The 24717-nt window shown below is 33.8% G+C and overlaps 1 protein-coding gene and 1 long non-coding RNA gene across 3 annotated transcripts; one reads left to right on the plus strand and one right to left on the minus strand.

The window, feature by feature from the left end:
• Positions 1 to 2801: 2801 nt before the first annotated feature.
• On the plus strand, positions 2802 to 7243 carry LOC142240405 (ATPase inhibitor mai-2, mitochondrial). 2 transcript variants are annotated; one of them, XM_075312117.1, is made up of 4 exons: positions 2802 to 2899; positions 3007 to 3067; positions 3373 to 3517; positions 6728 to 7243. In XM_075312117.1, exons 2-4 carry the CDS (start codon positions 3021 to 3023, stop codon positions 6854 to 6856), a joined length of 321 nt encoding a protein of 106 aa, XP_075168232.1. In that variant the 5' UTR covers positions 2802 to 2899; positions 3007 to 3020; the 3' UTR covers positions 6857 to 7243. The 2 variants fall into 2 exon arrangements, with proteins under 2 accessions (XP_075168232.1, XP_075168233.1); XM_075312118.1 differs by having other exon boundaries at positions 2879 to 2954.
• A 13466-nt stretch (positions 7244 to 20709) lies between these two features.
• LOC142238498 (uncharacterized) lies at positions 20710 to 21107 on the minus strand. Its single transcript, XR_012722741.1, has 2 exons — positions 20954 to 21107; positions 20710 to 20883 (listed from the first exon to the last, which is right to left on the minus strand). It is a non-coding gene; the product is annotated as an uncharacterized LOC142238498 (long non-coding RNA).
• Positions 21108 to 24717: the final 3610 nt, after the last annotated feature.

The following is a 24717-nucleotide window of genomic DNA, read 5'->3' on the forward strand; positions in this document are numbered from 1 at the left end:
AATAACAGGGGTTCCCTGTCTGACAATTTTGCAAAAGCTATTGGCGTGATGTATAATGACTACTGAATAAATCGGTTGATTCAAAAGAAGAAAATAGTCCGGTGGATTCAGGGTAAAAATAGCCCATTAGCCAAAAATCATCCCCAGACCATGACGTGGGTCGCTCCATGCTTGACAGCCTTAGCACAAACCTGTAGCCCATTTCCTCTGTAGCGCTTTTCCTCCATTTTGTCAGATCCAAGTAAGAAGTACTTTCGTATTAGGCATCAGAGTTGTGCAAACTTATGATAACATAATACTGTGGTGCCTAATTCGAAAAGAATTCTTATTTGTACCCGAAAAATTGAGGAAAAGCGCTACAGAGGAAATAGGCTACAGTTTTGTGCTAAGGCTGTTTAGCATGGAGGAGTCCCACGTCATGGTCTGGGGATGATTTTTGGCTAATGGGCTAGGTCCACTGGATCGAATTAATGGTATAATGTATAGTTGGGTGTACAAAAACAAAAAAACGGTATGGGAAATGTCGTCACGTTGGCAGTTTCAACAGGATAACGACGCCAAACCAACGAAAAACACACTTCAAAGCCTGTAAAAACGTGGATTCCGCATCACAATATTAATGTTATGTAGTGGTCTCTCCAATCACCGCATCTTAATCCGATCGAAATCCTTTGGCCAATTGTGGATAAAAATATTTACCAGAATAATGTAAGATAGTGACTAATTTTTCATGCGGCTGTAGAGTGCATGTAATAATATATTATAGGATGCAATTGAATATTTAATAAAGTCCATGTCCCAACGATGCATAGCTGTTACTGAAAATAAAGGATTCGGAAAACATTATAAAATATTAAGCCTCAGAATACAAGATGTTATGAGTTGCAATTGTTTTGTCTTATCCATTTTAGTACTATGCATCTATTTAGCTTCATAAAATTTTAATTATTAATTAATTTTTTTTTTTTGATATATTAAGCATATTATGCAAAATATAAATAAATAAAAAAATCGGAATATTGTAACACTCCTTTTTTCTTATGGCAAAATATTGAAATGTTTATGGTAGTTGCAAATGTTTTGTCCTATACTGTATATAACCGCCACCATGCATCAAATATAGCAATTTCCTTTGAAATTCGTTGTAGCGGGTATCTTGGAACTATATAGAATTTCAGGTGGATTTGATGACATATGCCCTACAAAGAAGATCGGTACCGAAATTAAATTTAAAGACTATACATGGTACACTTCCTGAAGTTAAATTTAGATTCAACATGGAGATTATATCAGATTCTGGATTTATAAAACCAATTTTTTGACATTTACAACCGTGATACATAGTTTCAAAGATTATCTGAAATAACAAGATGTCTATATGCTTCCTCTTTTTTCCAATAGGCTCATGAGTTTAGGTCCATACATGTATGAGAGAGTTGGAAAAAAGGTGGGTATGATGTTACGAATTTAAAAAAGAAAAGAAAATGAAGAATTTTCAATTTGGTTAATAGGCCTGTTTCTGTACTCTTTTTCATTCAACATTTATGCCAAAAGAAATTACTTCAAGTAAATTGTGTTTATTTTTATTTTGGTGTGTCTTTATTGGTACCGTATCTTTACAAATTGCATTGCCATACAATACATAATGACTAATATGGTTTATTTATAATTATATGATGATAAAAATGGCAATTTTAACGGTTAAACTGGAACTTTATACCCACCTTAAGTCATTAAATCATTAAGAGATGTCTATTATGCTCCCTGGCGTTCTTTCTGCGTTCTACAGTTTTTCTGAGAAAATAGGAATTTTTACTTTACAGTTTTTTTGGAAACACGCCCGTAGTAGCGGCCAATTCAAAATGTTTCCCTCTTTTAACTTCTTTATTTGTCAATTTTTGTTTTTTTTTTATCCCTTTTTGTTCGTGTTTTTGTCTAAACGAAAAATGTTAGAGTCACAAATTATTATACATTATTGGTCCCCCGAACACAGCTATTTACACACATGATTGCTACGAATACAATTTTAAAGAGGAATTGGAGAAAATGTTGCAAAGAAACCTGCCAACAAGCAAAATGGATAACGAACGTGTGTGAACCTAAAGTCGTGCACTTTTATCTATTCAAGAACAAGAGGCAATTTGGACATCTTGTTATAAAGGCCGGTATGCACCTCTAGCGAAATTTTCGGTAGCAAAAATTTATTTAAGTCTACAACAAAAAAACAGGGCTGTGTACACAAATTTTAAACCAGCTAATCGCTTTTAAAAATTGTTAATATATGTTCCAAATATTCTTCAAATAAATTGTTTATTATTTACAGACCTTTTAAAACTTTTACGCACACAATGATTGTAATAAATTAAATGTTTGCTGCCAAAATATGCTTTTGACAACCCTGTTATTTTCATTAGAGGTGCGTACCAGCTTCCGAAATTGAACGCTACCGAAAATTTCGTTAGCATAAATAGCAATGCATTTCTTATGGGAATGAAATTTTTCGCTAGAGGTTCATACCGTTCATACAAAGTCTTTGAACATATCCCATATATTGTGCACATTATAAGTTAAGTCCGAAGGCATAATCGATACTGCTGAATGTTTATGGGATCGATAGGACATTTACCGATTATTTAGTCATCGCCGACAAGTCGTATCGATCCGACACACTGTAAGATTCTTTACAAACACCGACATTCCGTCCGGAATAACTGATAATGTGTAAAGCGCATTACTGGAATAGTACGCGAAAAGACCTACTGTGTAGATAAAAGCCGGGTAAACAAATAATGACGCCGTCTTTCTTCACGGGTAGTATTGACGCCGTCTGTCTTCACGAGAAGTATTGAAGTCGCCAGTCATTTCATTTTCAAATTCTGCTGGAAATATTAAGAAGAAGGTTGGTTCTGACGGACATTTATTTTTATTTTGCGAGAGTACATAAGACAAGAGTGGTATAATCAAAGATTTATTTTCTTTGTGTCATTAATATTTTTTTATTTCCAGTGAATTCCATCATAATGTTTGTGATCAGACGCACAGCCAGATTATATCCCAATGGCCTGAAGTAAGTATAAAAAATATATAATATATAAATGCCGTTATCCTATAAAGTATATTTTTCTCCAAAAATAGCTTCAATCCATAATGATTGAGGTGAATCAACTGTAAAGTAATATATGCAAGTTCATTGTTGTTTTTTATTTTCCATTCGATTGCATCTGTCATATACGCATTCTTCCATAGAATACGCAAAGCTCTCACCGGCATTTTGTCTTTCAAATATCATTTAGATTGGTGATTTTTTTATTGCCTTTGTGCCATGTATATTTATGTATGTGCATGTGTTTGTTTGCTTCTATTTAATTGCAGCTTGGCAAAAATGAGTTCTGGCCAATTGGGTGATTTGGGTAGCGGTGCCGGTAAAGGTGGCGGTGGTGGTGGTTCCATACGTGAAGCAGGTGGAAGCTTTGGTAAAATGGAAGCTGCACGCGAAGAGGAATACTTTTACAAGAAGGTAAGTGTATTTTTGTTTGTGATATCAGAATGACATATGTATGTGTTTTGTCTGAACTTGAAGCAAAGTGAAAGAAAAGAAAATCGTCATTCGTATATATGCACATCATATAGGAATACATTGATGTTTCACTTTATTTCTACCTTTGTTCATACTCAAAAAAAAGGCATTTTCCCAATTTTACTATCCTCTTCTGTACAGAATCGATTGATTATCAATTGCTATTCTATTGTATCAGTGATGTTGCAAACCTACCTACCTACTACTAAAACACTAGTCTTTCATATTAGATTTTGTTATCTAATATATTGTATTTTGTAGAATGTACATAGTAATTTTGCCGGTTGATTGTTATGGTGATGTCATCACTTTCACTTATGGCTGTTTTACTATATGATTGAATGTCTTTAAGTTGTGCATTTTTCCGCGACTATCAAAACATTCAGATTATACAGAAATACTGTAGTCTAATATAGGCTAAAAATGTAATTTACGGTCTCTTTAAAATGAGTATTGCACCGAACGAAAATCGCGGAAATAGCCTGTTTGATCTTCAAATTAACCAAAACCAAGCAAAAATGTTTGCGCATCTATAAACATGGAATATGAAAGTTAATTTGGCAAATGAAAAAGCACGAAAAACGAATCCGGATATGCCCTACAACTATCTTGAGAAATGTTGTTGCAAAATCCGAGAATATTTGTTATCGTCAAATATTCTCTACGGCTTTTTTTTTTTGCAAAACTCAAAATAAATTGTAGAAAATACCCCAGTATCAATTCAATAACATTTAATTCTTTAAAATAATATTAAAAAACAACCTTATAAAATTTTGATTTTCACCTTTGAAATACCGATACTAAACCCGGACTTAGAGTTAATAAAACTATGATCGTAGAAAGTGGCTTACCCCTATTCAATAAAATTAATTTTTGATTTTAAATAACACAGTAAAGAAAAGTAAACTTATAATTGACTCCTGTGCAATACGGCACAAATGAATCCGACAATTCAAAAACTGCTTGTGGAGTGGTATCTTGAGCTTTGAGAATAGCTAGAAGACACACGGGCTGTGATGGCGGAACTATAATAGTTGAATTTTGTGTCACAAAGAACGGATGCATTTATATAATACCCGCCAAAGTTAATTGCCCACAATTGTGGTCTTTCTAAACGAATTAATCCTTATTAAAGTTTGGCCGAAACCACAAAATTTAAATAGAAAATTTAGTAGTAATCAAAATATTATGAATGAAGGGTTTTAGACGATGCAATAATTGCATGCAATAATTGCACGCAATTCTTGTTTGTAGGCAAACGGGGTAGAGAAGCAAAGGGGGTAGAAAAAATTTCATGTTTTCCGTTCCTCTTGCAATTTTTTGACATTTCTGAAACTTGAAATTTCAAGCGATTGCATGAAAAATTTCAACGTATAAATGCTGAAGTTTTTAAGAAGCAACTTTAAAAGAGAATACAAAAAATTGCACGCAACCAATTGCATCGTCTAAAACCCCTCAATGACTGATTGGTATGAAAACTATAATGTTGAATATTTTCTCTTGAATATTCCGCTCAAATTGTAAACGTTTCTCGCACGAAAATATTATATTAGTACTAATATTGAATGCTGATGAAAGTCATTTACACTGGTAAAACTCCTATTAATTATGATTTAAATTTTCAAGCGACCAAAACGAAAATTCTTAATTACATTTAATTGTGGTAACTATAATAGCTCTCCACTTAGATTTCCATTACACCAATATACTCAATTGTATTCAATTGAGATAAACCAGCCGTATATACATACATACTCGTATGTATTTACTAATAAAAATACACTCTATTTCTCGAAAGCATTAGAATGTTTACTTGATTAATTATTATAAAGGCTTTACTTTTTTAATAGTAGAGATTGGGGGTACACCTGAGTCTATTTCTCACAACTTAAAATTAGGTTTATGTACGTAATTGGTCCCTCCCTACATACATACATGTAGTACATATTTGTTGTGTAACAATAGGTTGCATTTAATTGTTTTCAATGTTCGGCCATTGTATATGATAAATAAGTATTAGCTACATACTGATTTTCTGATATGCAATTTGAAAATTAACCAAACAGTTGATTTGGTTTGTTACTAATCTTACGTCGGTTAGTTGCTAAAGATTTTGTTGACTAATTGTTGATGAAAAAATGGAAAGTCTTTCGGGATTATTTCGTTAAAGGTATTAATATTTGACTAGCAATTCGAACTACATTTATACGAAATCGAAAATCACAGTATTTTTTTCATACAATCAAAAAAATTGATATACTTTCGGACTTCAATCCAATTTTGTTAAAATTTTATTTCGATAGAAAATTTTGTCAAAATTTTATTTCTATAGAAAATTTTGTCAAAATTTTATTTCTATAGAAAATTTTTTGAAAATGTTATTTCTATAGAAAATTTTGTCAAAATTGTATTTCTATAGAAAATTTTGTCAAAATTTTATTCTTTTGAAAATTTTGTCAAAATTTTATTTCTATAGAAAATTTTATTTCTATAGAAAATTTTGTCAAAATCTTATTTCTATAGAAAATTTTGTCAAAATTTTATTTCTGTGGAAAATTCTGTCAAAATTTCGTTTCTATAGAAAATTTTGTCAAAATTTTATTTCTATAGAAAATGTTGTCAAAATTTTATTTCTGTGGAAAATTCTGTCAAAATTTTATTTCTATAGAAAATGTCAAAATATTTCTATAGAAAATTTAGTCAAAATTTTATTTCTATAGAAAATTTTGTCAAAATGTTATTTTTTAATTCTAATTTTAATTCTATAGAAAATTCTGTCAAATTTTTATTTCTATAGAAAATTCTGTCAAAATTTTATTTCTATAGAAAATTTTGTCAAAATTTTATTTCTATAGAAAATTTTGTCAAAATTTTATTTCTGTAGAAAATTTTGTCAAAATTTTATTTCTATAGAAAATTTTGTCAAAATTTTATTTCTATAGAAAATTTTGTCAAAATTTTATTTCTATAGAAAATTTTGTCAAAATTTTATTTCTATAGAAAATTTTGTCAAAATTTTATTTCTGTGGAAAATTCTGCCAAAATTTTATTTCTATAGAAAATTTTGTCAAAATTTTATTTCTATAGAAAATTAATTGCCTTTATTGCTGTTTCATTATTTAATAATATTTTTTTCTTTATTTTGCTTAGCAAAAAGAGCAATTGGAACGTTTAAAGAATGACCAAATCCATCAAGCTGAATTCCATCATCAACAAATCAAGGAACACGAAGAAGCCATACAACGCCATAAAAAATTTTTGGAAAATTTGGGAAAGTAAGAGATGTACTCTTTCGTTCAAATACTACTGTTGTCCATTCTTCAACGATCTGATGCAGTCAAAAAAGATAACGACCAGCTGTGTCATCGACAAATCTACACTATCAGTGACAGAAAAAAGTCAATGATAATTAATTAACTATCGCCTAGCTTTTTCTACCACTAAAATGAAACAAACATATATTCTAAAAAAGTAATTTGTAATGTTTTTTTATATGAATTCCCCTCCACTTTTGTTTTTTGAGATGTTTACACTTTGCTGCAGGGTTTTTTTGTATTTGTATTTATCGAAGCATTTAATGCGCATAAACGCACTTTGTTTGATTTTCCAATTTTCATGTTTGTGAAATATTTTCTCTTGATAAGAATAAAAAATGCTTTAAATTGATTTTAAAAGAGTTTGTCTTTGTGTTGGCCGGTATTTTATTTATTTTGTTAACTCTCTTATCTAGTTCTTATCGTCTTTCTTTCTTTCAGTGCAAATAACAACAAAAAAGTTTTTTGGTAATATTTTGTTTTATTTTTAATGCATTGTATCGAAAGATAGCAGTGAAAGGTAAAATTAATATACATTAAATGAAATAGTCTGGTGATGAAATATGAAATATATCTATGAAACATTATTCAGGGGATGTATAATACACAAAATTTATTTTTAATGCTCCTCTTCCCCACTATAATAGTCCAGACTAGGGATAAAAATCAATTCGATTAAAAAACAACTTACATTATTCAGGGGATGTGTAATACACAAAATTTATTTTTAATGCTCCTCTTCCCCACTATAATAGTCCAGACTAGGGATAAAAATCAATTCGATTAAAAAACAACTTAGATTTTGAAAAATTAAGAGTCGTAAGTTGTTTACCGCTAGAGGAATTCGAATTGAAAAGATTCATCAATTGGAACGAAAAAGTAATTCGTTTCGGAAGTTTTTGTCTTCTGAAAGAGGGAAATGGGAGCTATATCTAATTTGGTAGAATTTTGCTTTCCATTCTCGAAATTGTTTGTGCTGGCGCATGATCTTAATCTTAGTATAGATTAAAGAAACTTTTAACAATTTTAACAATAGGTAAAAATATTTGTTTCTTTGTGTCAAAAAACACCCGTACTGACCCTGATTTTCTCCAATGACCAATATTATTTTCTCGGTTCTTTCGTTAAAAAAGTTGCGGTCAAATCTATAGCAGTGCTCATTACATTCTTACATTGTAGTGAATATATTTCTTATGTACAGTTAGTATGAATGAGAGCAAATAGTTTTTGAGCATCAAAATGGATTTATTTTTGCAGCTGTTGTAATTGCTGTGTCCGTACAAGAAAAGCGGGCAGGGCTAACATAAAATTTGGACAAATCTAATTAATTATTTTATTTTGGCCAAATAGGCTTAGAATTACATGCTCTGAATGAATAAATAATAAAATAAAAATCTCACCACATCGAATATTCTGGATTTTTTATATCCACCACCATAGAATGGTCATTACAAGTTTGTCATTCCGTTTGTAACACATCGAAATATCGATTTCCGACTATAAAAAGTATATATATTTTTGATCAGGGAGAAATTATAAGACGATATAACCATGTCCGTCTGTTGTAATCACGCTAAAGCTTTCCATAATGGCGCTATCGTCCTGTAATTTGGCACAGATTAGTTTTTTGTTTGCTGGCAAGTTCGAAGGTGGTCTACATCGGATCAGGTTTTCATAAAGCGATTTGGGGTCTTGGACTTCTAGAAATCGTATTTCCAAACCGATTAGCCTGAAAACTAGAGGTATTTTATGACCACAAATAGGTGTGCCGGTTGCGCGAGCTATCGCTGTGGTCGGAAAAAGTTACGGTCACAGTTCGGTCCTCAAAATAATGCCAGATGTGCCAGTTTGAGACTCTAATCCTCAAAATAATGCCAGACGATCCTCAAAATAATGCCAGATGTGCCAGTTTGAGACTCTAATCCCCAACAGTGAGGCGTGGTGCACACAGACACCGGGGAATAAATAATATATAGATTTCTACACTGATGGCTCCAAATTGGATGGACAAATGAGTTTCGGAGTATATTCTAATGATCTGGAACTTCGAATAGCGAAACCTAATCACTGTAGTGTTTTTCAGGCTGATATATTAGCAATAAGAGAGGTGGCAAATTGGCTGAGAAGTAATGTTCCAAAAAATGTGGGCATTAATAAATACTCAGACTGTCAACCTGCAATAAAATCCTTGGACACTGTGTTCCTCAACTCGAAAACGGCCATCGACTGCCGCAAATCTCTCAATGGCTGAGCAGTACAATATTCACCTAATATGGGTGCCTGGCCATAGGAATATACCGGGGAACTGCGAAGCGGATGAGTTGGCAAGGCTAGGGACTACCTTACATATTCCAGGGGAACTAGAATCTGTTGGTATGCCCCTGACTCCCTGCCAGCTCATGCTGCGTGAGAAGGCTGTTATGATGGCAAATGTTCGATGGGAGAATTGCAAGGGCTGTAACGACACCAAGCAAATATGGTTCCATTTAAACATAAACCGCACACTAGATATGCTAGTGTTCTCGAGACGTCAGATATCACTCCTGATATCTGCTACAAGGGTCGCTGCCTGATAGGCGATTTTGCAAAAACTATAGGCGCGAAGTATAATGACTATTGTATGAGCTGGCATGATGCGGAGGAAACGGAATCAATTAAACACCTCTTGTGTGAGTGTCCTGCATTTTGTGTAAAGCGCAAACAACTTTTAGGAGCATATAGCTTCAGATTACTGGCGGATCTGGAAAACGTTAACTCAAGCAGTCTTCTAATGTTTTTGGAACAATCTGGTTGGTTCAACAAAGAAAAAAATTGTGTATTGGTCCATGTTTTGGTATAGCTTCTAGAAACCGTATTTTCAATCCGATTTGCCTGAAATTTGAAATCTTGAGATATTTTATGACCACAAATAGGTGTGCCGAAAATAGTGTTTGTCGGTTCATGTTTTGGTATAGTCCCCATATAGACCGATCTCCCGATTTTATTTCTTGGGCTTCCAGAAACCTTAGTTTATCTCCGTTTTCCCTGAAATTAGAAATCTAGAGATATTTTAGGACTATAAATAGGTTTTCAGAAAATGGTGTGAATCGGTCCCATATAGACCGATCTCTCGATTTTATTTCTTGAGCTTCTAGAATCCGTAGTTTTTATCCAATTTGCATGAAAATTGAAATCTATAGGTTTTTAGGACCATAAATAAGAGCTCTGAATATATTGTGTATCGGTACAGATTTTGATATATCCCCTTATAAACCCGCCCTCCGGTGTGGAGTTTATATTATGTAGGGTATTCAGAACCACAATTAGGTGTGCTGAATTTGGTGTGTATCGATGTACGGTTGACTGATTCCCCGATTTAACTCCTTGGACTCATATTTCCGTAGTTTTTGGATAAGCCTCCATATAGACCGATTTCACTTCTGGAGGGTATAGCAGGCGCACTGATCATAAACATTGCTTGAAACTGAAAGTAAAATTTCCAGATATTACAACTCGTAATCGTTTAAAATGGCGTTATTTCATCATTTTCTTGCACACTTACATGAGATGTTTATGATTCCTCGAAAACTCAAACAAAAATGGTTGTTATAAATCCAGAATATCATCTAGTCTTCACTGATCTTCTTAGCAGAATATCTGTCATCAAACCCTCTGAAATTCTATATATTATCAAAAAATCCGCTACGACGGAGAGCTTTCAAAGGAAACTAATATATTTGATTCATGGTGGTGGGTATTTAAGATTCGGCCTGGCCGAACTTACTGCTGTATGTACTTGTTTTATTTTAATATTTCAAAATAATAATCTCATTTTATGTTATTAGTGAGGCGAGGCCGAAAAGAGAAATCTTATAAAAAAGCTGGCGAATAAAGGTTAAACCTATAAAGAAATTCAAAATTTACTTGAGTGTTCTGCGAAAATGATAAGAAATGCATTAACCTATGAAACGGAAGCTGAAACACGTGGAAAAAAGAGTGTAGTATCCCAGTCTACAGAATGGCTCATAAGAAATCCCAGTATCAGAAACACCGCTGCTGAGATTTGTGACAATATTTGTCCATCCGTGAGCGTTGAAACCGTTAGGAGGGTATTTCGAAACCAAAAAAAAGGCACAAGAAAAGTGCCACTCTTGAGAAATATACGTGTGACAAAAAGGTTAAGTTTCTGGAATGGCCAACCACAAATTGAGAAACATTTTGTGGCCGATGAACATTGTTGTTGTTGTAGCCCTTTGGAGTTGGTATTTTCGAGTTTTTCGAGAAATAAGCATACTCCAAATGGGGGTTTGCAGTCCTTGGACAGGGTTGAAAACCCTGTGTCCGCCCCGGGCCGTAGACCCGACTGCAACGAGGGCGGGCCGATGAATGTAAAGTTGTTTTGGTGGAACTGGATCCATAAAGTATGTGCGAAGTCTTCTTAAAAAAAAATATTAGTCTAAGACCCCAGAAATTATAAATATTCTGGGTCGTGGTGAAATTTTGTGTTAATCTAGTGATATTAGTTCGTCCGTCTGTTTAAATAACGCTAACTTCCGAACGAAATAAGCTATCGACTTGAAAGTTTGCACAAGTAGTTGTTATTGATGTATGTCGAATGGTATTGCAAATGTGCCGTATCGGGCCAGTTTTAGGTATAGCCCCCATATAAACCGACCCATATTTTGGCTTGCGGAGCCTCTTGGAGAAGCAAAATTAATCCCATTTAAACCCATTGCCAAATTTGACCTCCGTAACAGCAAATTTCATACGCTCCGGTTGAACAACCGTGCAAATTTGTCCATATCGGTTCATATGAACCGACTCCCCAAGATCTAACTCCGGAAGTCTCATAAACGAACAAATTCGCTCATATCGGTTGTTAATTATTTATTGACTATATAAAACGATCAATATCTAAAGAGGCTTATAAAATTATTTATTTTTCCTTTTTATACCCACCACCATAGAATGGTGACGGGGGTTTAATAAGTTTGTCATTCCGTTTGTAACACATCGAAATATCGATTTCCGACAAGACGATATAACGATGTCCGTCTGTCTGTCTGTTGTAATCACGCTACAGTCTTCAATAATGAAGCAATCGTTCTGAAATTTTGCACAAACTCGTCTTTTGTCTGCAGGCAGGTCAAGTTCGAAGATGGGCTATATCGGTCCAGGTTTTGATATAGTCCCCATATTAACCGTCCTCCCGATTTGGGGTCTTGGGCTTAGAAATCGTAGTTTTTATCCAATTTGCCTGAAATTTGAAATCTAGAGGTATTTTATGACTATAAAGAGGTGTGCCAAAAATTGTGAGTATCGGTCCATGTTGTGGTATAGCCCCCATATAGACCGATCTCCCGATTTTATTTCTTGGGCTTATAGAAACCGCAGTTTTTATTCAATTTACCTGAAACTGGAAATCTAGAGCTTTTGTAGGACCACAAATACGTTTGCCAAAAATTTTGAGTATCGGTCCATATTTTGGTATAGCCCCCACATAGACCGATCTCCCGATTTTACTTCTTGGGCTTATAGAAACCGCAGTTTTTATTCAATTTACCAGAAATTGGAAATCTAGAGGCCAAAAATTGTGAGTATCGGTCCATGTTTTGGTATGGTCCCATATAAAACGACCTCCCGATTTGGGGTCTTGGGTTTATAGAAATCGTAGTTTTTATCCAATTTGCCTGAAATTTGAAATCTAGAGGTATTTTATGTCCATAAAGAGGTGTGCCAAAAATGGTGAGTATCGGTCCGTGTTTTGGTATATCCCCCATATAGACCGATCTCCCGATTTTACTTCTTGGGCTTATAGAAACCGCAGTTTTTATTCAATTTACCTGAAATTGGAAAACTAGAGGTATTTTCGGGTCATAAAGAGGTGTGCCGAAAACGGTGAGTATCGGTCCATATATTAGTATAGCCCCCATAAGAACGATCTCCCGATTTAACTCCTTGGGTTTCTAGAAACCGTAGTTTTGATCTGATTTGCCTGAAATTGTAAATATTCTGGCATTTTAGGCTCACAAAAACGTGTATCGGATTAAGTTTTTATCGGTCCATTTGGTAATGCCTCCATATAGACCGACTTCACTTCTTGAGGGTGTAGAAGGCGCACTGATCATGAAAATTGCTTGAAACTCAATGTAAAATTTCCAGATTTTACTTCTAAAGATTTAAGATTTCAAATCAAGACGTTATTTTATAATTTTCTTGCACACCTACAAGAGATGTTAATGATTCCTCTAAAACTCAAACAAAAATGGTTCTTATAAATCCAGAATCTGATATAGTCCTCATAGGTGAAATCTTTAAATTTATCTTCGAAATGTGTCCTCAAGTCCTCCTGAAATTTCAAAGGAAACTCTAATATTTGGTTCATGGTGGTGGGTATTTAAGATTCGGCCCGGCCGAAATTAGTGCTGTATATACTTGTTTTTTTTTTTTTTAATTTTAATGTGCAAAAGCAAAAAATGTCGGGAATAACATCAAATTTTAGAATCAGTAAAGATTTGTTGGAATGGGTTCCCTTTGACACGCTCTACGGCCTTCCAACGGCCATTATATGCTGTATGAAAGTGGATCTGGTCCATTCATGGCGAAGCGTCGTCTTGACATACTTTGGTATATTTTAGTGTCAACTTTACTCTCCAAAATAATAGGCACAAAATTTTAACTGATTGATATCTGGAGATTTTGGAGGAACCTCCATTTTAAGTAATTCTTGGTTGACGCGTGCATAGTGCGGCCGAAATGTTTATCTGTCCAAGACTACAATACTGTCCAATGGAAGGGGTTCTCTTTCTCTCAACGAATTACTTGAAAATTTCAACGCTTGCGCTCAATGATTAAAATCGGGAGATCGCTCTATATGAATGATATAGCGAAATAGGGATCGTAGTTAACTATGTCTCTTCGAACATCAAAATAACCACAGATTCAGAAATTTCCAAAAAAAAAAAAAAACAAGTATATACGGCTGTAAGTTCGGCCAGGCCGAATCTTATGTACCCTCCACCATGGATTGCGTAGAAACTTCTACGAAAGACTGTCATCCACAAATTTCAACTCACTCGGATGAAATTTGCTCCTCCAAGAGGCTCCAAAACCAAATCTCGGGATCGGTTTATATGGGGGCTATAAATGATTATGGACTGATATGGACCACTTTTGGCATGGTTGTTAAATATCATATACTACCACCACGTACCAAATTTCAACCAGATCGGATGAATTTTGCTTCTCCAAAAGGCACCGGAGGTCAAATCTGGCGATCGGTTTATATGGAAGCTATATATAATTATGGACTGATAGGAACCAATTCCTGCATGGTTGTTGGATACCATATACTAACATCACGTACCAAATTTCAACCGAATGGGAAGAATTTTGCTCTTCCAAGGTGCTCCGGAGGTCAAATCTGGTGATCGGTTTATATGGGGGCTATATAAAATTATGGGCCGATATGGACCAATTTTTGCATGGTCATTAGAGACCATATACTATCATCATGTACCAAATTTCAGCCGGATCGGATGAAATTTGTTTCTCTTAGAGGCTCTGCAAGCCAAATCGGGGGATCGGTTTATATGGGGGCTATATATAATTATGGACCGATGTGAACCAATTTTTGCATGGTTGTTAGAGACCATATGCTAACACCATGTACCAAATTTCAGCCGGATCGGATGAAATTTCATTTCTTAGGAATGTTCATAAAGTTATTAACGTGTTAAAAAAACAACAAAAAACTTGAGTATAGAGTTATTTCAATTGGAGACTCCAAGCCAAAATTACACGGTGTATGGTAAACGGTTCGATTCTACGTAATGATAAAAGGTAAAATTTAAAAATGTTTAAAATCAAATAATTTCTTCTACATTGTTTATATTGCAGAAAAATGTTTTAAGATCTAACACCACACAGAAAAAATATCACCAAAATATTTCCACTTAAAAAGTTGATTGCATTTGAAGATTTTTTCAATTAATAAATTAATTGATACAATTAACATTTTTATCAAGATAAGAACACTACGTTAATTAAGTAAAGGAGTGAAAATTTTAAAATTTTTAATCAAAAATTTTAATTTTTTAATCAAACTTGAAAGACTTGAAAGACACTTAAAAAGAGTGATGGATTTTTTTTTTTAATTTTTGTAAGTTAGTCCACATTAGATAAAAATTGCGCGGTAATTACGTCTGGTATCCCTAATATACCCCCATTCTATGGTGGAGGTGTGCATGTGACACGAAATTGTCGTGACTCACGAAAATTTTCGTGATTCATGCGTGAGTCACGCTCATGACAACAGCTTGAGTGTGCGTGAGCGTGATTAACGAACCAAAATATCGTGCGTGAGCGTGTGTCACGAAAATAATATCTTCGTGAGTGTGCGTGAGTAACGAATTACACTCACGAAAATATTCCTGCTCACCAACATAAAACCCTTAAGAGTTAAATTCAATTACAATTTTAGTGACACCTGGGATGTCAACACTCTCGATTTTATTAGCCAGAAAAGTTTCTTTGAGTTAGTCTGTGTTTTTACATCCTGTAGAAGTATAAACGTTTATCACAAAAATTATATACTTATTTTTTGCGTGTAGCTACGCCAATGCAACTACGTTTTTATACCCTCCACCATAGGATGGGGTGTATATTAACTTTGTCATTCCGTTTGTAACACATCGAAATATCGCTCTAAGACCCCATAAAGTATATATATTCTGGGTCGTGCTGAAATTCTGAGTCGATCTGTGTTGAAATCACGCTAACTTCCGAACGAAACAAGCTATCGACTTGAAATTTGGTAGTTGTTATTGATGTAGGTCGGATGGTATTGCAAATGGGCAATACCATCCGACCCATATAAACGGACCCCCAAATTTGGCTTGCGAGGCCTCTAAGAGAAGCAAATTTCATCCGATCCGGATGAAATTTGGTACATGGTGTTAGTATATGGTCTCTAAGAACCATGCAAAAATTGGTCCACATCGGCCCATAATTATATATAGGCCCCATATAAACCGATCACCAGATTTGACCTCCGGAGCCTCTTGGAAGACCAAAATTCATCTGATTCAGTTGAAATTTGGTACGTGGTGTTAATATATGGTTTCAAACTCCACTGCAAAAATTGGTCGGTATCGGTCCATAATTATATATAGGTCCCATATAAACCGATCCCCAGATTTGACCTCCAGAGCCCATTGGAAGAACAAACTTCGGTTGAAATTTGGTACGTGATGTTAGTATATGGTATCCAACAACCATGCAGGAATTGGTTCCTATCAGTCCATAATTATATATAGCTCCCATATAAACCGATCCCCAGATTTGACCTCCGGTGCCTTTTGGAGAAGCAAAATTCATCCGATCTGGTTGAAATTTGTTACGTGGTGGTAGTATATGATATTTAACAACCATGCCTAAAGTGGACCATATCAGTCCATAATCATATATAGCCCCATATAAACCGATCCCGAGATTTTGTTGTGGAGCCTCTTGGAGGAGCAAATTTCATCGGAGTGAGTTGATATTTGGTACATTGTGCTAGTATATGGTCGTTAACAACCATGCCTAACTAGGTCCATATCGGTCTATAGTTATATATATCCCTCAGATAAATCGATTTCCAATCACACAAATATTGGTCCATATCAAGTTCATAATTGTATATAGCCCCCATATAAGCGACCCCCATATTTCAATTCTGGCTCTCTACGTACCGTGCAAAAAGTCCATAATTCGTAATTATTTGTAGACTTAACTATACATCACTTTTTTGTCTAATATATACAACGTATGTACTAACTCACAATTTAGAAAACGATGTTAAGAAGTTTTAAGATACCACAACCCAAGTAATTCGTTTGTGGATGACAGTCTTTCGTAGAAGTTTCTACGCAATCCATGGTGGAGGGTACATAAGATTCGGCCTGGCCGAACTTACGGCCGTATATACTTGTTAGTGTTCAATTCTTCCCAAAATTTTAATGTTCAATTGTGTGAAATGATTTTTATTTTTGCTAATTTTGTTTTTAATATTTACATGTCGTCCCAATGAACTTCAAACTCATATTCATTCTCATTAAATTGAGAGTAGTCAAATTTAATTAAAGTCATAAACTAAGAAACAAATATAAAGTCTGAGCTATTTTATTTAATGGAATAGAATGCGAAATACGCACACTCATCAGAATGTGGTTCTTATTTGAACAGCTTTAGCACAATGGCTCGTTGGGTTTATTGAAAGCAATAAAGAGTACATATGAACTTTTTTATCGAGATACATAGGTGCCTAGAGTAGGATCACGCCAAAAATTATGTTAACCTATAACATTTGGGGGGGTTCGGTTTAAATAAAATACATCCATATTAAAATAAGGTGACAATATTTGCCAAAACCGCGTATGTACACTCATAGAAAAAAAGTCTGCTAAAACCAGCAGTCGGCATTTACTCTTATATTTTTGTATTTTGTGGTCTAGTGAAAATCAATTCGTAAAATTTTTAGATTCTAATTTCTATATTTTTGCCCTAAAGAATTTTTCAAACCTCATAAAGTGATTAACAAACAATTTGTTTACTGTTAGGCACTGGGCATACAATCTTGTAGAATAGAATAAAACCGGCTTGCTAAAATAATAATTAATTTAATCTTTAAAATTTTATATTGTTGTTATGATAATACCCTCTACCATAGGATGGGGGCTTACTAACTTTGTCATTCCGTTTGTAACTCATCGATATTGTTTCCATATTCGGAATTGCAATACACCATACTTTCTTAACCCTAAAACATATAAATTTAAAATTTTTGCTACATAGTTCTCTTTAATAAGTAGTTCAAATACTTTAAGCCCGATAGTATCTCAATCTCATTTTTTTCCTATATAAGAAAACTAAATTCTTGCGATTCCGAATATCGGAACATGGGGTCGCAAATACATTTTAAGTCGATCATGCGATGTCCGTCCGTTCGTTCATTTGAAATCATACTCAGATCCAAACGAAACTTGGCTGCTAAGTCCCCGGTCTGACACATAGATGGCGTCGCTAGTATTAAATGCATATTATTTTTATATAGTACCAACCTTCAAATGATTTGTGCCATAATTTGACGTCTGTAAGAAAATTAGTTTGTGAGATAGAGCGTCTTTTGTGAAGCAACTTTTGTTATTGTGAAAAAAAAAAATGGAAAAAAGGAATCTCGTTTTTTGATAAAATACTGTTTTCTGAAGGGAAAAATACGGTGGAAGCAAAAACTTGGCTTGATAATGAGTTTCCGGACTCTGCCCCAGGGAAATTAACAATAATTGATTGGTATGCAAAATTCAAGCGTGGTGAAATGAGCACGGAGGACGATGAACGCAGTGGACGGCCGAAAGAGTTGGTTACCGACGAAAACATCAAAAAAATCCACAAAATGATTTTGAATGACCGTAAAATGAAGTTGATCGAGATAGCAGAGGCCTTAAAGATATCAAAGGAACGTGTTGGTCATATCATTCATCAATATTTGGATGCGCATGGAATAATTTTTATTGATTATCTTGAGAAGGGAAAAACCATCAACAGTGACTTTATATGGCGTTATTGGAGCGTTTGAAGGTCGAAATCGCGGCAAAATGGCCCCATATGAAGAAGAAATAAGTTTTGTTCCACCAAGACAACGCACCGCCAAGACAAAGGCCTCTGGGGAGGGGGCTTAGACCCCCCAGAAAAGTTTTAGCCCCCCCAGAATTTGAAACTCTATTTATGATTTTCCATTTTTCAATAAATGTCAATAGTTTTTTTAATTTTTATAAAAATTAAACAAATATATACAATCGCACAAAGTTCCGCTAAAGACTTTCATGAACAATCGAATTACTTGGGTTGTGGTAGCAGTTGCCGATGGCAATGTTTGAAGTCAGATATTTATGAAATAAATCTGTGGTTGAACTTATGATTGATTTAGTTTAGTCAATTTAATTATAAAATAGTAATTGATATTAAAACTATTCTTTCATAAATTAATATCTTAATAATGCTGCGAAAAAGCGTTGCCAAAAAAGTAGTGAAAATGTTATTTTTGGGTCTAGAAGTGGTGCAAAATTGGCGGAGAAGCAATGAATGTAATATGAGCTTGTCATAGGACAAATGTCCACCGTTTCAACAGACGTTGCAATGAATTTGCATCACTTCTTAAGGTGAGATCCGAATTCAGTGTTTTGAATTAAAAAATTTTGTGATATTTTCCCAAATAAATAATTTTTATATTGTTTTTATGATTTTTAATGCATTCTAACGCTTGTTTGAAACGTTTTTCCTCGAATAATTTCGAAAATTATCGATTTTTCTATAATGCATTTAGCAGTTTTGTGGCAAAATTTGAATAATTTGTACCAATTTATTTATTCTTACTCTTTTTTTAAACTATTTGAAAAGAAAGAAAACAAAAAATTACACATTAAAATATGAAAAAAAAAATTAATTAAAAAAACTTCCTGTGTAGTTAAAATAATTGAGGACATTTTTGGAAGTACTTTTAAAGTTGTGCCTTTAGAACAATTCACAATTTTTTTTGCTGGGAAAAGTGTGGAACTACTTTTAGTTGCTTTATTATAAATTAATTGTCGAGTTATTTTGATGTCTTATTTTTTATTCAATTTTATGAAATAAAACATTAATTGAACCTATAAGTTCAGTCTATAAATGTTTAGCTAGGGGGGCTATAGCCCCCCCCCTAGGAAAATTGTCTAGATACGCTAATGTTCCCCACCCACCGTATTCTCCAGATCTGGCCCCCAGCGACTTTTTCTTGTTCTCAGACCTCAAAAAGATGCTCGCAGGGAAAAAATTTGGCTGCAATGAAGAGGTGATCGCCAAAACTGAGGCCTATTTTGAGGCAAAACCGAATGAGTACTACCAAAATGGAATCAAAAAATTGGAAGGTCGTTATAATCGTTGTATCGCTCTTGAAGGGAACTATGTTGAATAATAAAAACGAATTTTGACCAAAAATTGTGTTTTTCTTTGTTAGACCGGGGACTTATCAGCCAACCTGTTATTTATGTAGGTCGAATGGGCCATATCGGACCCCTTTTAGGTATAGCCCCCATATAAACCGACCCACAGTGAAAATAATTCTGCAACTTTTTAATGAACATCGATATCAACATAATTTTTTCTTTGTGTGAAATCTGAGGTGTTTCCCCTAAGTTCGCATGTTCGTGTGTCCCTTATGGGTTTACGAGTATAATATTTGGTTTTAGCTGCCAAAATCCGCAATTGTGAACCGATTTCCATGATGTTTTCTTTGCTGGATAGTACTTGTAAACCCCTTTGTGCGTACGTGTCTCTAATAGTTCACGTGATACGGTCCTTAAATTTGTTTGGCCAAATTTTAAGACCAGCCCTTGGACTTCCAAAACATAGAGAAACACCTCAGCTTCCACACAAAGAAAATCTTATCTTGATATCATTATTAATTCAAAATTTGCAGAATTATTTCCAAAAAAAACGATCTGGAACCACTGTGCGACCTCCAGATTAGATTTAAACCGATCTCTAGATTTGACCTCCGGAGCCTCGTGGAGGACTAAATTTCACCCGATCCGGTTTGACTTTGTGATGTCAGCATATTCCCTCCAATAACCATGCAAAAATTAGACCATATCGGCAGTCTTTAGTAGAACTTTGAACGCAATCCAGGGAGGAGGGTAACATACATACACGCAGAGAAGAAACATGATTGTCACAATCATATTCGAAATGTTTTGATCTTTATGAAAAAAACTTTTTTCGTCGTCTAAAAACGGACGCCACTTGAGAAAAGAAAACACAAAATTAACTTTATTTATTTGTTTTTATTTATTTATGAACTTTATTTCTTTGTATTTTTAATGTCGTACAAGCAAACATCACATATTTTTACACACTCTATTTTGGTTCAATTTCAACAATAAGTAATCATTCCATATTTACTTCGTGCCCATCAAATGTACCAACGCAGACATGTAACTGCAAATAAAAATAAATGATACCATATAACAAAATGCAGAACAAAAAACAGGTAAATTTTTTCAATTACACTTTCTGAATAAATAAATTAACACAAAACACAATAATTCCGTATTTTCCGTCCATTCCAAGAAACAATCAACACACGACTGGCGCGCAAAATGAAAATCGCGTGTACCTGCTCAATGTTTTTATAAAATAATAATTAAATGGTCACGAAAATAATGTACATGGTCTCTATGGCCATGTAATGCTTCTAGATATGTCTGTACGTAACCTATAAAAATACTTTTTTCCCTGCTAAAAAGTTAATAAATTGAATGGTCAGGTACATGATTTTCCCGACCATGTAATGGTGTCAAATTCTATCATTTAAATAATAGAACATGTTTGCGGCATTTGAGAACCATTTAAATGCTTATTGCCAGCATATATTTTTCCCATCTCGAAAATTATTTTTACAAAGACAAAATATATGGTTTTCGCGACAATTACATAATCTAGATAAGCATTAAATGGATGCGACAACATGTTTTTTTCTGTGCGTGTATGTCTGTAACTTTGTGTGCAAAGTACAGCTCGCAGTTTAAGTCCGATCGAGTTTTACTTCGGCTCAAAGGCAACCGCTACTAATTTTGAAAAAAATCGGTTCAGATTTAGATATAGCTTCCATATATATTTATCACCGATCTGGTCATAATTGCCGTATTTATCAATGAATTTTCTTAAAATTTAGCCAACCAAATGTTTTGGGGCTTCAGTAAAATATGTTCAGATTTAGATATAGGTCCCACATGTTCAGATTTAGATATAGGTCCCACATATAACTTCGTCCGATTTGCATTTAACATATATGACCTCAAAAGCCAGAGTTTTGCCAATTTTGCACAAGATGTACGTTTAATAGTATCATTAATTGTGCTAAATTTGGTTGAAATCGGTTCAGATTTAGATATAGCTCCCACATATTTTTATAAATTTTTTAAATTTTACCTTTCGCCTGGACGGAGAATCAAACCGAGGACCTTACAGTTTGTTATCCAACACACTATCCACTGGGCTACGTAGCTGTTATTGTCATCAATAGAAAATTATCGTTATAAGTTATATTCATATAGCATAGTTTGCGGCGCCCACGAGCCGATTAAACAAATTTTATTTAACAGAAACATACATTCATTTTGGCACCGTGGAGCAGTGATTTGTACGTGCGCCTTGCATAACAAAGGTCCTGGATTCGATCCCTGCTTCGACCGAACACAAAAAAGTTTTTATTTTTATTTATTTATTTATTTATAGTTGATACTAAATTTATAGTAAATATAATATTAGTATAAAGATATAAAAAGCATTGGCAACTGAGGCCATCAGCTAATTTATTTTTTTACATATATTCCAGATATGTTCGGAAGTTTCCGAAAAGGTGTTCAACATTACATCCTACTATATTAAATTTTTACAATGAAACTGGAAAGTGTGTCTTATTAAAAACTTAAAGTCAGAAAAGAACATTGCTTGATATAAACGAAACGGACTGTTTTTTGTAACAAACGATTTTTTTTGGTGATGAAATTTTAATTTTTCGAAGAAATTCAAAAAAACTCTAACAAAAGAAAAACTTTTTCGGTACCCGTTTTCCAAACTATTTTTTCTTTGCTTGTACAAATATAGCCAAAATACCCACATTTTACACAAAATTCTGTAATGATTTCCCCATATCGTAGCGATATCCTACAAACTGTAATGCCAGACTTTCCACAGAATGATTGAGTTTAAAATAAGGCTCCGACTTGTGGAAATATCGCCCGACTTGGGCAAATAATATATCACAACCCACAATTGACCATATATTTTGGCGAGATCTAACCAATAGGCTTGCAAAATCGCCACTGCGAAGTAGAAAAAAATTGTAAATAGTACTCAAATTGTCCTATATCTCGAATACATATGTATCGCCCGATAAATCATACACGCAAAGAAAAAAAACGTTTGGAAAACGTGTACCGAAAACGTTTTTCTTTTGTTAGAGTTTTTTGAATTGCTTCGAAAATTTTAAACTTTTATCACCAAAAAAATTCTTTTGTTAGAAAATTTTTATTTTTTCAATAACAAAAGTTATTTTTGAAACAACAACAGAGTCCATTTCGTTTATATCAAACACTGTTCTTTTCTGACTTTTGGTCATTAATAAAACACATTTTACAGTTCAAAATTTAATATAGTACAATGTAATCTTGAACATTTTTTCGGAATCTTCCGAACATATGTAGAATGTATGTAAAAAAAAAAACAAAAAACAAACAAAAAAAAACTTTGGTCGTAGCAGGGATCGAACCCACGACCCTTGGCATGAGAGTCAGACGTAGCAACCACTGCTCCACGGTGCCAAACTAAATGTTTGTTTCTGTTAAATAAACTTTGTTTATTCGGTTCGTGGGCGCCGCAAGCTATGCTATATAAATATAACTTATATGGATAATTATCTATTGATGACCATAACAGGTACATAGCTCAGTGGTTAGTGTGTTGGCTTACAAAGTGCATGGTCCGCGGTTCGATTCTCTGTCCAGGCGAAAGGTAAAAAATTTTAAAAATTTATAAATTCGTATAATTTCTTCTACATTGTTGGTATTACAGGAAAATGTGTTAAGAACTAAAAAAACTCGTGGATGTGAGGGAAAATGCAATTAGCAAGAAAAAATTTTTTTAGTTAGTCTTTATGAAATTGTTGTTAAATCCTGGAAAAGAATAAATGTTTATCACAAAAAGTATATACTTTTCTTCCAAATACACTTCCTTACAGCGAAAAGCAAATAAGAAACGAACTTTGTTTGTCTAAAATTTCGTTTGGGAGGAAAGAATTATTTTTTTGCGTGTAAATGCTCTTTTGTAAAATTGCATTAAAATTGCTCTAGCTTTATATTTCCCAAATTTTACTAACATTGTGTTTCATGCCAGGACGTTAGCCAATTTAAATTTGAATTCTAGAGATTTTGTAGAAGTAAACAAGTATATACGGCCGTAAGTTCGGCCAGGTCGAATCTTATGTACCCTCCACCATGGAGAGCGTAGAAACTTCTACGAAACACTGTCATCCTCAATCGAATTACTTAGGTTGTGGTATCTTAAATCGTTTTCTAAATTGTGAGTTAGTCCATATGTTACGTGCACGCAGAGGAAAAACATTTTTGGACATGTTCACAGCAATTCTTAAATGCTCATTGAGAGTATTAAATAATTGCAAAGAGCATTTGTTTTATTATCGTAAAAAAACAATTCTGTCCGAGAAAAAAATATCGTTGCAGCAAGCACGTAAATGGTCACCAAGTCTGGCAAAAATGTTCCGATCATTTAAATGATAGAATTTTAATGGCGAAACAAAATGTACATGGTCACCTAAGACCATTTCATGGTTGTCCAGCTCATTTAATAATTATATCAATATTTACCTGTTCGCCGTAATAATTTAAAATTTTGACATTTTTGCGAAAAAAATGTGGGAAACTTACATGGTCACCAAAGACCATTACATGTTTTTTGTTACCATTTAATGATGACATTAATCATTTAAATTTTCGTCGTAAGCATGCAAATCTGCTGATTTTTTACGACAAAAAGAGTTTTTTTAATTCTATGAATACATAATTCAATTTCGAAATTACGTCAGTCATCTTCTTGATATCGATGCTATCGGTTGTTAAAACAAAATTGCACGAAAAATCATATTTGTGTCGTATTAGTTTCAAAGAAATAATGTACAATAGTTTGGCCATTAAAGTGCATTACGAATAAATGTTTTCGATATATTAATTTGGGATCATGGAAACATGTGCA

Source organism: Haematobia irritans, chromosome 5 (genome assembly GCF_050003625.1).
Source record: "Haematobia irritans isolate KBUSLIRL chromosome 5, ASM5000362v1, whole genome shotgun sequence".
NCBI classification, from domain to species: domain Eukaryota; kingdom Metazoa; phylum Arthropoda; class Insecta; order Diptera; family Muscidae; genus Haematobia; species Haematobia irritans.

Coding starts and splice junctions, on each gene's coding strand:
- LOC142240405 (XM_075312117.1), top strand. CDS start 3,021: ATGTTTGTGATCAGACGCACAGCCAGATTATATCCCAATGGCCTGAA. Junction 3,068..3,372: donor TTATATCCCAATGGCCTGAA/GTAAGTATAAAA, acceptor ATTTAATTGCAG/CTTGGCAAAAATGAGTTCTG. Junction 3,518..6,727: donor AGGAATACTTTTACAAGAAG/GTAAGTGTATTT, acceptor TATTTTGCTTAG/CAAAAAGAGCAATTGGAACG.